Source organism: Tiliqua scincoides, chromosome 1 (assembly GCF_035046505.1).
Source record: "Tiliqua scincoides isolate rTilSci1 chromosome 1, rTilSci1.hap2, whole genome shotgun sequence".
Taxonomy (NCBI): Eukaryota; Metazoa; Chordata; class Lepidosauria; order Squamata; family Scincidae; genus Tiliqua; species Tiliqua scincoides.
The window spans coordinates 126,035,485-126,047,930 of record NC_089821.1 but is presented as its reverse complement, the minus strand read 5'-3'; the positions used below and the strand labels follow the sequence as shown (position 1 = coordinate 126,047,930).

The following is a 12,446-nucleotide window of genomic DNA, read 5'->3' as shown; positions in this document are numbered from 1 at the left end:
GACAACCTCCAGTTCATGCGCAGAGATTGTCATGCAGGGAGATGAGTCCATATCCTGAACCATGACCTGTGTTTTCTTCAGGCTGATTGTCAGTCCTAAGACTTGGCAGGCCTTGCTAAATCGATCCATGAGCTGCTGGAGATCTTTGGCAGAGTGGGTAGTGACAGCTGCATCGTCGGCAAAGAGGAAGTCACGCAGACATTTCAGCTGAACTTTGGACTTTGCTTTCAGTCTGGAGAGGCTGAAGAGCTTTCCGTCTGATCTGGTCTGGAGATAGATGCCTTCTGTTGCAGTTCCAAAGGCATGCTTCAGCAGGACAGCAAAGAAAATCCCAAACAAGGTTGGCACAAGAACACAGCCCTGCTTCACTCCGCTTCCAATGTCAAAGGAGTCTGATGTGGAGCCATCGAAGACAACAGTGCCTTTCATGTCCTTGTGGATAGATCTGATGATGCTGAGGAGCCTGGGTGGACATCCAATCTTGGGGAGAATCTTGAACAGGCCGTCCCTGCTGACCAGGTCGAAAGCCTTCGTGAGATCTATGAAGGCTATAAAGAGTGGCTGTCGTCGTTCCCTGCATTTCTCCTGCAGTTGTCTAAGGGAGAATACCATATCAGTGGTGGACCTGTTGGCTCAGAATCCGCACTGCGATTGCCTTGCCTACCTCACAGGGTTGTTGTGAGGACAAAAGGAGGGGAGGAACCAAATAAAATCTGTGAAAATAAATAAAATAAAGGTGCCCTTGCCTCTGAGCATGTGAGTGTGAGGAGTGGATAATTGTGGTGGGCTGTTAAGAAATAGGTCACTGCATACACATCATCCTCTTGTTTTCTTTTTTCTGACGTATAGCTTAGTTTTCCTAAGTCTGAGGAATGCTGTAAACATTCTGGCGGTGGATTGATGCCTCCTGCTCTTCCATGTATGGAGTTGGTCACAGTGGGCGTATGTGAGCCACTACCCTGATCTTTGGACTGAACTTGCGCAAAGGCAACAGCTACAAGGTAAACAGTGACCACTGCCACACCAGTCTGCTCCCTAGTCAGTGCCTTTTCTCTGAAATCATTTGACCATTGCAATGTTGTGGATTTCGGGCTGGGGCTGGAAATTAAAGTGAATTTTACAAATATCTTGTGGCATTTTCACACAACAAGGGAAATGGGGTTTATTAGGACTCAAAGGAGATATTAGTGAAAGGAGAAGTATTTTGTTGCCTTTTCCCCCTTCCCAGAAGCCCGGATCATAAGCAGTGGGACCTTAGTATGAATAGGATCTGATTTTCTGATCCAGAACTAGACCAACAGCTCTTTTTGTTTTAAAGACCAAGTTTCTAGGCCACATGGTTGTGAGGCAATGTTTGAAAGTGTATTGGGAATACAGTACAATACTTCGGAGGCAGAAAGGGGGCTGAGTTGACTGCCTGGAAGACCCACATGTATGTCTTAGCCATTTACCTTGACAGAAATTGATGCACTTCCAAGCCCTTTCAGTGTTTCTCTTGGATCTTCTAGTTCCTGTCCTTTTATGTGGCTCCCTGTGCAGGCTCATGCATGCTTTCAGGTGACCAGATCCCTCCCCACCAGCAGCAAACAAACAATCTAATTTTGACACCAGAAATAAATTGATTAAATGTTGTGCTCCTTTATAATACAATGTTTATGGAACTTTTTCTTCTTTGTAAGAGTTTTCCAGATTTTACTTCAGCAACCCATACAGTAATACTTTTAGAGACTATTCTTACTTAGGGCGCAATCCTAACTGCGCCCTATGCTGGCCCAAGTCCCTTGGGCTGGCCTGGGTGGGTCGCAAACATGCCGTAAAGCACGTTTGCGCCTCCTCGGGAGGAAGCCGGGCTGGCGCTCCAAGAAGCACCGGCCTGTGGAAGCTGATGGAAGCCTCCGTGCCAGCTTCCCCCCAGCTCCTTGCATTGGCTCAGATGAGATGTAAGGATGAAAGGTAGGCATGGGGGGGCGGGGATGAGGAGGAAGGGAGGTGTTCCTGGGCGGGGGGAGGAAGGTGGCCCAGGGGCAGGCAGGTGGGAAGCAGGAGGTGGGGCTGGGATCCGGCAGTTACGCCGGATCCCAACCCTCGTTCCCAGGGAGAACGGAGCAGCTTCAAGCCGCTCCGCTCTCCTCGGACTTGTGCCACCCACGGACTGGAAAAACCTATATGCAAACTGCAAGAACCTGAAATGTAGTATGTGTCCTTCTATGCAAAAGCAGAAGGAAATAGCATGAAAGATTTCCATGTGTATCAGCTATTTAACCTTCAGCCTGGACAACATTCATGGAAGAGATGTTCATTAATGGCTATTAATCATGCTAGCAAACTGAAGCCTCCATGTTCCCAAGCAGTATAGCTCTGATTCCTCATTGCTGGGCAAAGAATGAGGGAAGGCTGTTGCCTTCATGCTATGTTTGTGGGCTTCCTGGGCACCTATGAGTGGCCACTGTAGGGAACAGGATGCTGGACCAGATGAATCCTTTGTCGGGTGATCCAGCAGGGCTTTTATGTTTTAACTGGATGACCTGATAACCAATTGTTTCTTTACTACCTGGGTGTCAGACTTGGTCCAGGGATATGCAGAGTCTGCTGTCAGTGCTATATGGACTCACCAGCCATGTCCCGCCTGTAAAATGGGGATAAGAACATTTTTCGGGCTGGGCATCGGTGCCTTTAAGAGCTGTGTTGGATGACAGTAATTCAACAGGTAGCCTTCCCCACAAATGCACACCCATGTCAGAGAAAATGGCTGGGCGTTTGCTACGTTTTGCTTATCACACAGCCTTATCATTAAGGCCTACAGTGCTGGCCCATCCTTGAAGCCAACTCAAGCAGTCGCAACAGGCGACAGATTGGTAGGAGGAACCCATTTCTGTTCACCTACTTGCCTTCACTGCTCCTCCTTCTCCTTCCACTCTCTGGATTGGAAAAGGAAGAGAGGAACAGAGAAAGAGAAAATGTGTAGGGGAGGGGAATGCTGAGCTAGAACACTGGAGAGTGGGAGAGGCTGGCAGATCATCAAATAAGGGGGGGCAGCATTTGGCAGGCTGCCTCAGGCATCAGGAGGTCTTGGGATGTCCATGGGACTAGACAGTCTGGCAGGAGGAGAGTGACAGTGTCCCTAAGGGCAGTCACCAACTCTCCAAGGTAGTTGTGAGGTTAACTGAAGCAAAAGACAATATGACCCACTTAAGCTATATAAACAGAGTGGGATGTTCAAGGTAAGCAGCTCAATGAATGCCAAATAAAGAAGCACCCCTAAAATGGGAATAGACTGGCCAGGCATGTGGGAGCAAGCAGAAAATAAACCCTTGGGCAAGTGACAATTCAGTGGTGAATGGGAGGGGGGAATGGGGGACGGGGAAAGAGTTAATATTCTACAACAGACTAGGCAGGACAAAGGCACATGTTGAAAGGTTAATAGGTTATACAGTACCTTAGCCTTTCCACTTGGCTTGCTTGATGTGTTCCTTCTCTCCTATTGAGGCCGCTGGAAACCAGCTTCCCCACATAATAGACAGCATGTTCATAAAAAGCAGGCTGATGTCGCATTAAGCCTATTTCAAGCTGTTTACACACTGGAGGTGAATTACACTGGCTTTTTCTTTCGTAACACTATTTTGCACAGAATACAACCAGTGGGCCCTTCTTTGACATAGTGCTTTTGCATCAGGATGTGTCACGTGGTGGAAGATTGTTAGGGACTATTAAAAAATGTTTTACCAACTGACAAAACAAGAGGATTCCTCTTTAATCTTCCTTCGGGGAAGGACACTGGAAAGTATGTTCCATGGAGAAGACTATGTCGCTCCATATATAGTGAGGTTCCTTCAGCTTGGACTTGGGAGATGTGTGCTCAAATCCCAGGCTGGCCAGGCACTCGATGGGTGGCCTTGAGCAAGTCAGCCTTAGTTATTCTCCTGTAAAATGGGAGCAGTCCTGACAGTCGTTGCATGGCAACTGTGAGGATTAAGGTAGGAACATGTCAGCATGACTCACCCCAAGCCCTAGTGACAGGGCAACCTACAAATCAAAGTGAGATACCAAACAGTGAGCAGGGACTGTCCAGGCATGAAACGTATAGACTGCTTACATTAATGTATGCCTGGGTGAGTGGCTGCTTTGAGCCCACCATCCCTGTGGCAGAGACCACGGCTTGGCAGAGTCCACTTGCTACTCACACAGCCCAAAAAATCTGCAGCAGATGAAAAAACATGCTTCAACTAATAAAAAAGCCGGGATTTAGCAGGAATTCTGCAGGTTGTTTGGGCAGCAAGCAGGAATCCTCTGGTGAAAGCCCAGAGGGTTGAGGACTTTTCACAGCATGCCAGCACCATTCATCTCTCCATTCCTTCTGCCATTTCTGGGTTGGCCATGCCAGGTTTTGCTTCTGCAGGGCAAGGTTAACATGGGTGAATGTGTAACTGAAGCGTCACAGGCTCCAGAAGTGACCGTCAGTGTGTGCATTATGAAACAACGCACACGCTGTGCTGGAAATGACAAGTTCTGGTCAAAATTAGGACACATGTTAGGAAAGAGCTGGTGAGTGTCTTCAGAAGATCCTGCCCAATGGCTTGGCTCCCGAGTTAGGGTTACAATTTGACACAGAGGCCCACTGATTGACTATCTCTGTGTTGGATTGTGGCCCAGGTGTCCACAGCAGAGTGTTGGTATTCACAATTATGATTCAGCAGTCATTCTCGTGAGACAAGTATTAGATAGCACTAGTCAAGTGCTGTAGGCATCATTTATAATGATAAATCATTGCCCAGGGATGACTCATCTGCTTCCTCAGATGCCATCTGGATCTGCCCCTGAAATTCAGGACTGTCTTCTGATTGAGATGCTATTGTTGGTAATGGCATTTCCCTTTCAAGGAATGGGGGGTGGGGAGAGATGCTGCAAATGAACTAGATGCCCCAGCTTGCTTCTGCACACTCAGTGTACTCCACAGGTAATTCGATTTCCAAACAGCTCTTTAATTAACAGCACTTAGCACCTACCCAAGAGGTGCTAAGTGCTGCAAGTTGAAGATGATTAGCACCTCTTCTCAGGGCTTGATTGCACTAAACAATACCCCATTGTGGCTCCAAAGCCATGTGAGGAAAACATTATTCCCCCGCATGCATGTGGCTGTTTGTCAAAGTTTCAGTGCTGTATCCCAGCAGGTTTCTCCTTCCCTTTCCAAGGGAGGATATATGGGTTGTTGGCAACCTTCGGTCTCGAAAGACTATGGTATCGCGCTCTGAATGGTGGTTCTGGAACAGTGTCTAATGTGGCTGAAAAGGCCAATTCGGGAGTGACAATCCCTTCCACACTGGGAGCAAGTGCAGTCTGTCCCTGGTCTGTCTCCCTGGCTATGGGCCTTCCTTCTTTGCCTCTTAGCCTCAGACTGTTGGCCAAGTGTCTCTTCAAACTGAGAAAGGCCATGCTGCACAGCCTGCCTCCAAGCGGGCCACTCAGAGGCCAGGGTTTCCCACTTGTTGAGGTCCACTCCTAAGGCCTTCAGATCCCTCTTGCAGATGTCCTTGTATCGCATCTGTGGTCTACCTGTAGGGCGCTTTCCTTGCACGAGTTCTCCATAGAGGAGATCCTTTGGGATCTGGCCATCATCCATTCTCACGACATAACCGAGCCAACGCAGGCGTCTCTGTTTCAGCAGTGCATACATGCTAGGGATTCCAGCACATTCCAGGACTGTGTTGTTTGGAACTTTGTCCTGCCAGGTGATGCCGAGAATGCGTTGGAGGCAGCGCATGTGGAAAGTATTCAGTTTCCTCTCCTGTTGTGAGCGAAGAGTCCATGACTCGCTGCAGTACAGAAGTGTACTCAGGACGCAAGCTCTGTAGACCTGGATTTTGGTATGTTCCATCAGCCTTGTTGGACCAGACTCTCTTTGTGAGTCTGGAAAACGTGGTAGCTGCTTTACCGATGCGTTTGTTTAGCTCAGTATCGAAAGAGTGTCGGAGATTGTTGAGCCAAGGTACACAAAGTCATGGACAACCTCCAGTTCATGCGCAGAGATTGTCATGCAGGGAGGTGAGTCCACATCCTGAACCATGACCTGTGTTTTCTTCAGGCTGATTGTCAGTCCTAAGACTTGGCAGGCCTTGCTAAATCGATCCATGAGCTGCTGGAGATCTTTGGCAGAGTGGGTAGTGACAGCTGCATCGTCGGCAAAGAGGAAGTCACGCAGACATTTCAGCTGGATTTTGGACTTTGCTCTCAGTCTGGAGAGGTTGAAGAGCTTTCCATCTGATCTGGTCCGGAGATAGATGCCTTCTGTTGCAGTTCCAAAGGCATGCTTCAGCAGGACAGTGAAGAAAATCCCAAACAAGGTCAGCGCAAGAACACAGGCCTGCTTCACTCCGCTTCGGATGTCAAAGGGGTCTGATGTGGAGCCATCGAAGACAACAGTGCCCTTCATGTCCTTGTGGAAAGATCTGATGATGCTGAGGAGCCTGGGTGGACATCCGATCTTGGGGAGAATCTTGAAGAGGCCATCCCTGCTCTTTCCAGGTCAAAAGCTTTCGTGAGATCTATGAAGGCTATAAAGAGTGGCTATCGTTGTTCCCTGCATTTCTCCTGCAGTTGTCCACTGCATATACCACCACTGATATGGTATATATGGGTAGCACACACAATGTGTCCTCTGCTCTGCCAAGAGGACAACTGAGTGGCAGAAGGTGACATCTGCCAAGTTTTTTTTCTTCACAAGTTATACTTTTTTTACTGTAAGAAAAATGTATTGACATTTGCAGCATGGCCACACATGTAAGCACCTGAGGCTGGGCACAGTAGAGATACTGTGTCGCAGGGGAGGTTGGGGGAGCCCTGCAGTGGCCATTAGGAGAAGGGACTCTCCAACCCCTCCGCAATGAGTCCTTCCAGCTCTCCAACTTGTTTGTCCCTATTCTGCAGTTCTTATTCTTCAGGGTTTATAAGAAGATGAAACAACCATATGTTTGACATGCTGTCAGTGTCTCCAAAAGCTGCAATTTCAGGACTCGTTCTGCTTCCATATGAGACTTCACGTGTTTGAAAAGTGTGCAGAAAGATGTATTGCTCTTTCCCTTTCAGCCACTAGCCTAATCGCTTCAGAGATGTGAATGCTTAAGATCAAATGAGGACTGCACTTCTCTGAGGGAATCTTCTTTTTTGGTTTGACTAATTCCATTCAGCTTCACAGGAGCACCTGCTTAAAGCGCTCCACACTTGGAAGACACTTGTGGATGCCAAGGATCCAAAGATAAAAAATGTAACAAAATAATACCTGTTGCGTTGCATACAACCAAAGGTTTTTTTTGCTTTATACATCTGCTTAATACAGATGTCTAAAGCCCCTTTCCCACCCCTTCTTGTCTGCGCACTTGAGTGAATTGACTTGGCGCAGCCAGCAGGACTCTCAGTGGTGAACTGTCACTCTTCTTGATGTCATAATAATGGTCACTGTCTTCCCCCATCCCATAGGAGCCCTTTGACCCTACCTATCACCACTTTTCCCCCCTATTTCTCTCTCTCTCTCTCTCTCTGTGACTGTGCCTACCTACTGAGGATTTTTTCATGCCTTAGTACATGGCCTGTATTGCATGAAAACATATTTCATGAATGCTGGAATAGGATGGGTTTTGAAGTGCCTGAAAGACTCAGGGCCCAATCCTATCCAATTCAATTGCCCAGCACCGGCACAGCCACAATGCAGCCCCAAAGTAAAGGAACAAATGTCCCCATACCTTGAGGAGGCCTCTGTGACTAGCCCCCCCCCCAACTGCAAGATGTAGCACACGCCCCATTGGTATGGCTACATTGGCAACGGAAAACTGAATAGGGTCCAATCCTATCCAATTTTCCACTGCTGGTGCAGTCGTGCTGAAGGGGTGTACACTACATCCTGTGGCGGGGAGGCAGTCACAGAGGTATGGGATCTTGTTCCCTTACCTAGGGGCTGCATTATGACTGCACTGGTGCTGGAAAATTGGATAGGATTGGACCCTATCCCTACTCAACTTTCCAGCTCCACTACATTGTGGTGTAGCCACAATGCAGCCCCATGATAAGGAAACACATGCTCCCATACCTTGAGAAGGTCCCATTGATTGCCCCTTCACCACAAGATGCAGCGCGCACCCCTCTGGCACAGGTGCACCAGCACTGGAAGGTTGGACAGGACTGGGCCCTGAGTCTTTCAGGCACTGCAAAACCCATCCTTGTTAAGGCTACACCTGCAAAGTGAAATTTTCACTTCAGAAAGGCTGCAACCAAACGCCATGGAAGGGACTTGATGGCCAGGCCACTACCCGGATCAGCAGCCAGAGGAGTTTCCCTGTACTTGCAAGATGCCCCCAGTCTGAGCCTGCAAACCCCCCCAAGCAGCAGAAGAGTCTCGCTGGGGGTGCCCAGCGCCCCGTTTCCAACGGGCCCGCTGCCACGTGCTCAGGAAGCCCACAGACAGGGCAGGAAGGCGACCCACGCGTGGTTGACGCGCCCCCCGCCACCGGCTGCTGACAGGTAGACTGCCACTGAACGCGGAGGCTCGTTTCGCTTCCTGCCGAATGGCGACGCCGCACCCGCTCCCTGAGCGCGCCAGACCCGATCTGCAGCCAGGGCCACCCCCGGTGGCCGTGAACCCCGCAAGGCCGCCGCTGCCCGCGCGGCCGTGCGAAGGGGCGAGCCTGCCCCCTCCCCTCCCCTTCCCCGGGCTGGCCCTGCGGGGCTTCTCTCGGCGGCGGGGGCGGGTCCCGGGCGCTCTCCAGCGCGTGGGCGGGCCGTGGGCGGTCCCGCAGCCCGGGCATTAGAGCGCAGGTGGCTCCGGCGGGGAGCTGCACTCTGGCGCTTCTCGGGCTGTGCGCGTCCAGCAGGGGCTGCCCGGTGCTTCCTCTCCTCTCGCCCCGGGCGCTGCCGGCTGCTTCCCCGCCCGCCTGGCCGGGGCTCTCGCTGGCCCTGCCCGGTCTGCTGCGCCCGCGGAGCCCGCCGCGGAGCGGGGCGAGGCATGGGGGCCGCTTTCCCTGACCACGCGGCCGGCACCGCAGCGGGACCCCCAGACGCACAGCCCCGGCGGCCGGCTGGGCTGCGGGGAAAGTGATCGCCCGAGGAAGCCGCGCTCTCCCTCCGCCGGGCCCGATCCTCCGCCCAGGAAGGACTTTCAGAGTTTCCCAGCAAACTTTTCCTCCGCGGGCACCTTCCGATCCGGACCCTGCGCTGAGCTGCCCAGCAGGCAGAGACTGATCTGAGTGCCTGTCTACTCAGAAGTAAGTCCCGTCAGAGTCACTGGCACTTACTCCCAGGAAAGCGTGGCTGGGGTTGCCGCCTGGAAGCCCAATCCTATGCATGCCTACGCAGAAGTAAGTCCCATTCTAGTCAATGGGACTTACTTTCAGGAAAGTGTGGCCAGGGTTGCAGCCTGGGATGGGAGCACGGCGACTCCGAGCCGGTTTGTCATGGAGTTGGTCTTTTGCTGCTTTGCTGGGTTTTACCCCCCTTAAGGCACCTGCGCTGCAGGAGGGCAGAACCTCCCGGGGAGTCTGGAACCAGCCCTGGGCCAGTTTGAGGACTTGAGATTCCCAGGCTGCGAGGAGGATCAGACTGGACTGGGGGGGGGGGGGTCTGATCATGTGTGCCTTGCAAGTTACTTTGGGAGAGATTTCCTGCCCTCCACAGCTCTCGCTTTCTTGGGATCTGTAATTCTACTGGGGTAAAAAAATATCCCAACTGGACCGAAGAAGTCAACCTTGGTCTCCTGTTTGGGTGCTGCTGCTGCTTGCCATGGCTGGGTTTAGCCCCAGCCTGGGAGACGCTCTGTTGAGCCTGTTGCTGTTCCTGCTAAAGGTGCCAACTCCGGTGCTTGCTGCTTCCAAAGCCATCGTCTGCCAAGAGATCACCGTGCCCATGTGCAAGGGCATTGGCTATAACTTGACGTACATGCCGAACCAGTTCAACCACGACACGCAGGACGAGGCCGGGCTGGAAGTGCACCAGTTCTGGCCCCTGGTGGAGATCCAGTGCTCTCCGGACCTGAAGTTTTTCCTCTGCAGCATGTACACCCCCATCTGCCTGCTGGACTATGCCAAACCTCTGCCTCCCTGCAGGTCGGTGTGTGAAAGGGCCAAGGCAGGCTGCTCGCCTCTGATGAGGCAGTATGGTTTTGCTTGGCCAGAGAGGATGAACTGTGACAAGCTACCCATCCTGGGGGACACGGAGATGCTGTGCATGGATTACAACCGGACAGAGGCCACCACCTTGCCCCCCTTTTTTGCAAAACCCACCCGCCCCTCCAAAGGAACCCACAAAAACCTCATCCCGTTAGCTGGCCAGCATCCTCCCGGTGGGGACTGCAAGCGGTCGTGTGAGTGCAAAGAGCCCTTGGTCTTCATTTCCAAAGAAACGCATCCTCTGTACAACAAAATTGAGACTGGACATGTCCGCAACTGTGCCGTCCCTTGTTTTCAGCCCTATTTCACCCAGGATGAGAAAACCTTTGCCACTTTCTGGATCGGCCTGTGGTCGGTCCTCTGTTTCATCTCCACCTTTACCACGGTGGCCACTTTTCTGATCGACATGGAGCGATTCAAGTACCCTGAGCGTCCGATCATCTTCTTGTCCTCCTGCTATCTCTTTGTGTCCATTGGCTACATCATTCGGCTTGTGGTGGGCCATGCAAATGTGGCCTGCAACAAAGATTACAACCACATCCACTATGAGACCACGGGACCTGCCCTCTGCACCATTGTCTTCCTCCTGATCTACTTCTTTGGCATGGCCAGCTCCATCTGGTGGGTCATCTTGTCTTTCACCTGGTTCCTGGCGGCTGGGATGAAATGGGGCAATGAGGCCATTGCGAGCTATTCCCAGTATTTCCACATGGCAGCCTGGCTTATTCCAAGTGTCAAGTCCATCGCTGTTCTGGCTCTGAGCTCAGTGGATGGCGACCCAGTGGCTGGCATCTGTTATGTGGGTAATCAGAACGTTGACAAACTCCGGGGTTTTGTGTTGGCGCCTTTGGTGGTCTACCTTTTCACTGGGACCATGTTTCTACTGGCTGGGTTTGTGTCCCTCTTCAGGATCCGGAGTGTTATTAAGCAAGGAGGCACAAAAACAGACAAGCTGGAGAAGTTGATGATCCGGATTGGGATCTTCACCGTCCTTTACACTGTGCCAGCCACTATAGTGGTGGCTTGCTACATTTACGAACAGCACTATCGGGAGAGGTGGGAGATGGCTCAGAACTGCTCTTGCCCAGGGGACAAACACAAACTGAAGCCTGACTATGCTGTCTTCATGTTGAAGTACTTCATGTGCTTGGTTGTGGGGATAACCTCTGGGGTCTGGATTTGGTCAGGCAAGACTTTGGAGTCTTGGAGGCGGTTCACAGGTCGCTGTTGCAGGAGTGGAAAGCCCATCAGTACAACCATGTACAGTGAAGCCCACACGGCCCTGACTGCAAGGACTGGGGTGCCCAGTTCTGCTTCTTACCACAAACAAGTCCCGCTGTCCCATGTATGAAAAGGCACCTTGCATGGTCATAGTTGGGAGTGGGGAAGTGTGACAGGACTGAGCTCCCAACTGGAAAAGGTTTGGAAATGACCCTGGAGTTTCCTCTATTCATTGTGAGACAGACACTTTGCTTCACCTTGACTTTTGGAGGGAGGGAGTGTGTGTGTGTGCGTGTGTGTGCGTGCGTGCGTTTATGGGAACACGAATCCCCTTGTCCATACTGTAAGATCACAGGGTTTACCATGCTGCAGCCTTGTGTACAATTGCGTCCCATCTTGCTAAGTGAGTGAGAAGCACCTTAGGGCCAAACTATGCATTATATGGGAATGGATGGAATTGGTCTCCAACAGGTTTATTTTTGTTTTCCATGAAAAGAAGCCTCAGAGTTGCAACTGTCAGCCAAGGAATGGTAAGACAAGGGGCTGCTTAACCCTTTCCCTTCCAGATATTTTTCCACTCAACATACATTTTCCTGTTCAGGTTGGGTGATTTTCAAATAGACAAATGTCAGGAAGTGAAAAGGTTAAGGTACCCATTCTCCACTGCTTCTTTGCCCTTGATTGGCAGCTGCTTTTCTTTGTGTGAGACTGATACCTGGTGTCTCCAGTCTAATATCTAGTTTGGGTCATAGAGGTGCATTTACTCTTAGAGTGATTAGGGCTCATTCCACTAGCTGAACCAAGCTCCTGCAGGGAGGCAAATGTTGTTCACTGGTTTCTGGTAGAAGAATTGATCACTTTGTCTTGTCTGTTTCAATAATACACATGCTACGAAAGATAAAATATAAAGAGAACCTATTTGGAGGGAGGATCTACTTTTAAAATGGGTGGGTTGCAAGGTTAGGCAGAGTCTAGTTTCAGGGTTTTATTTTTGGATGGCATAAGGCCACCACCGTCCATTTCTTTTCAAACGCCTTCCCAAAGTGAATGCCAGACAGCCACATGAAGACGTTATTG

The 12,446-nt window shown here is 50.9% G+C and overlaps 1 protein-coding gene across 1 annotated transcript; it reads left to right on the top strand.

The window, feature by feature from the left end:
* Nucleotides 1-9,762: 9,762 nt before the first annotated feature.
* FZD5 (frizzled class receptor 5) lies at nucleotides 9,763-11,499 on the top strand. Its single transcript, XM_066622004.1, has one exon. The coding sequence runs from the start codon at nucleotides 9,763-9,765 to the stop codon at nucleotides 11,497-11,499; it is 1,737 nt and encodes a 578-aa protein (XP_066478101.1).
* The last annotated feature ends 947 nt before the right edge of the window (nucleotides 11,500-12,446 follow it).